General features: G+C 47.6%; 1 protein-coding gene across 1 annotated transcript; it reads left to right on the forward strand.

Moving 5' to 3' along the window:
• Nucleotides 1-755: 755 nt before the first annotated feature.
• On the forward strand, nucleotides 756-911 carry Pmar_PMAR005586 (hypothetical protein; the record flags this gene model as incomplete). Its single annotated transcript, XM_002783867.1, has 1 exon — nucleotides 756-911. A coding segment is annotated over one exon (156 nt), but the record flags the coding sequence as incomplete, so codon positions are not given.
• Between the last annotated feature and the right edge of the window lie 976 nt (nucleotides 912-1,887).

Consider the following 1,887-nt stretch of genomic DNA (forward strand, 5'->3'; position numbering starts at 1 on the left):
TCAGTCTGAGTCGCTTAGAAAAACGCAAGGCGGGACCTGGGCTGGAAGCCTAGCACTTTACTCCGCTCAGATTAACCATTCGAATGGAAATACTCCGTTGTCGTATCACTAAGCGACGACGGATTGTCACGATATTACGAGTACTTCGCTACATTAACCTGTGTGAGTTTCTTCACGCGCCACGGAAACCCACGAGTCTGTCTCACAGTTGGACTACAGGTTTGTGCGTCATCTCACTGCTATCGAGTTTCATAGAGGCTAGGAAACAAGAGAGTCGACTGTTCTTGAAAGCGATAGTCTCAAGTAAGAGGGACTCATTGATACGATCATATTCCACACCACATACGGACAGGTAGAAGTCTTATTGCAGCTACGTCGTATTGGGTAGCATTCTGGGTAGCACTCGCGATTGGTAGGAGCGGAGATTCAAAGAGAGATGATCAATGCTTGAGGAAGTATACTTCTAGATCCAGAATCATGAATATACACTAACACAGTCAGCGTTATAGGCATCAAAAGGTTTACGGCCTCGCCAGACGACTTGACACTGAGATGAAGACCTTTCGGCTCGATACAGAAACAAAAAGGAGTAGAAGATTCAATTTGATGAGCGAAGACATCGAGAAATACTTCGGGTTAATGTCTACTGGTGCGATGATCTCCACGAATAGTGCGGTATAAGTACTTCAGCCTTGAACACGAGCATGGCAAACGACGACGAACGGCAAACTTTCGATAGATGGTTCTCGCGGGTCATGGCTAAGCCGTATGATAAGGAAGAGTTGAGACAACAGATTGAGTTGAGGAAAACAGAAAATCTGTCACCCGAAAAGGTGAATAAAATGTCGTATGTCGTTAACGTACGATGCGTTCAGTGTGCTAAACTTACCGGGTCTGACAAGCCGAGGGTGGTGAGCAGACGAGAGGTCTCTAGCGTGAGTGAATTCCGGAGCCTCCGGACCGAAGGTGATGTGATTCGACATCAGAAGGTGTAGGTAGATGAACAGCAGAGAAGTGCCGATCCTAGTGTCGCATTGAGATACCAGCAGGAGATGTATGACCCGGAGCGAGAGCACAGCCGGCTGCTCGCGTGAGTCATTATGACATACCTATCACCTCGCTAGCAAAAGCGGTGATACTGCGTTCTAATAGGCTATGAGTAATAGCCAAGTAGGCCAGAGATCGTGGGCTATTAGCAATAGCCCACAATCTCTGGCACCACAGTATGTCTCAGACATACTGTGGTGCCAGAGATTGTGGGACATTACAGACATACAGACATTATGTCTAGACATACAGACATAATGTCTGTATGTCTACTTGGTGGATGAAGAATAAGTCGAGAGGCCTGATGTCAGATATGAAAATAAACGTAGAGGAATCGATGGGATGGACCAGCTGAAAGATAGAAGAGGTTCGTTGTATCAAGTATCATTGGTCGTTCTTCGTGGGGGGGGGATCTCAATGCTGCACGGTGTGGCTCGAACGGATGAATTTCATCAACATCCGGGGAGAATCTACGACAGAAAGCTCTGTCTCTCAGACCCAGAAGAGAGCTCATCGTTCTCCTCGTCAGCCCACGAGACTGGAAGTGAGGCGGGAAGCAGCTATAGTAGCGAGGAGGATGACGGGTGATTTTTTCGGACTCTAGCGTGCAATTGATATAATAAAACAATAGTAGAAGCGACTAGCACCAGAGGTCAACCCAGGTTTGTCACACTGCACTGAGAGCGCTCGGCTCGTTGAATAGTGTTGGGCTTCTAATGTCCAGCGAACGGCGATACGCACCTAGCGTGATCCTCCTATAATCCGATACGCTTTCATCGAAATGATTCGTTCGCCAGAAGGTAAAACGTCGAGACAAACCCTCTTGGGACTCCCGTATCG

Source organism: Perkinsus marinus (genome assembly GCF_000006405.1).
Source record: "Perkinsus marinus ATCC 50983 genomic scaffold scf_1104296935746, whole genome shotgun sequence".
NCBI classification, from domain to species: domain Eukaryota; phylum Perkinsozoa; order Perkinsida; family Perkinsidae; genus Perkinsus; species Perkinsus marinus.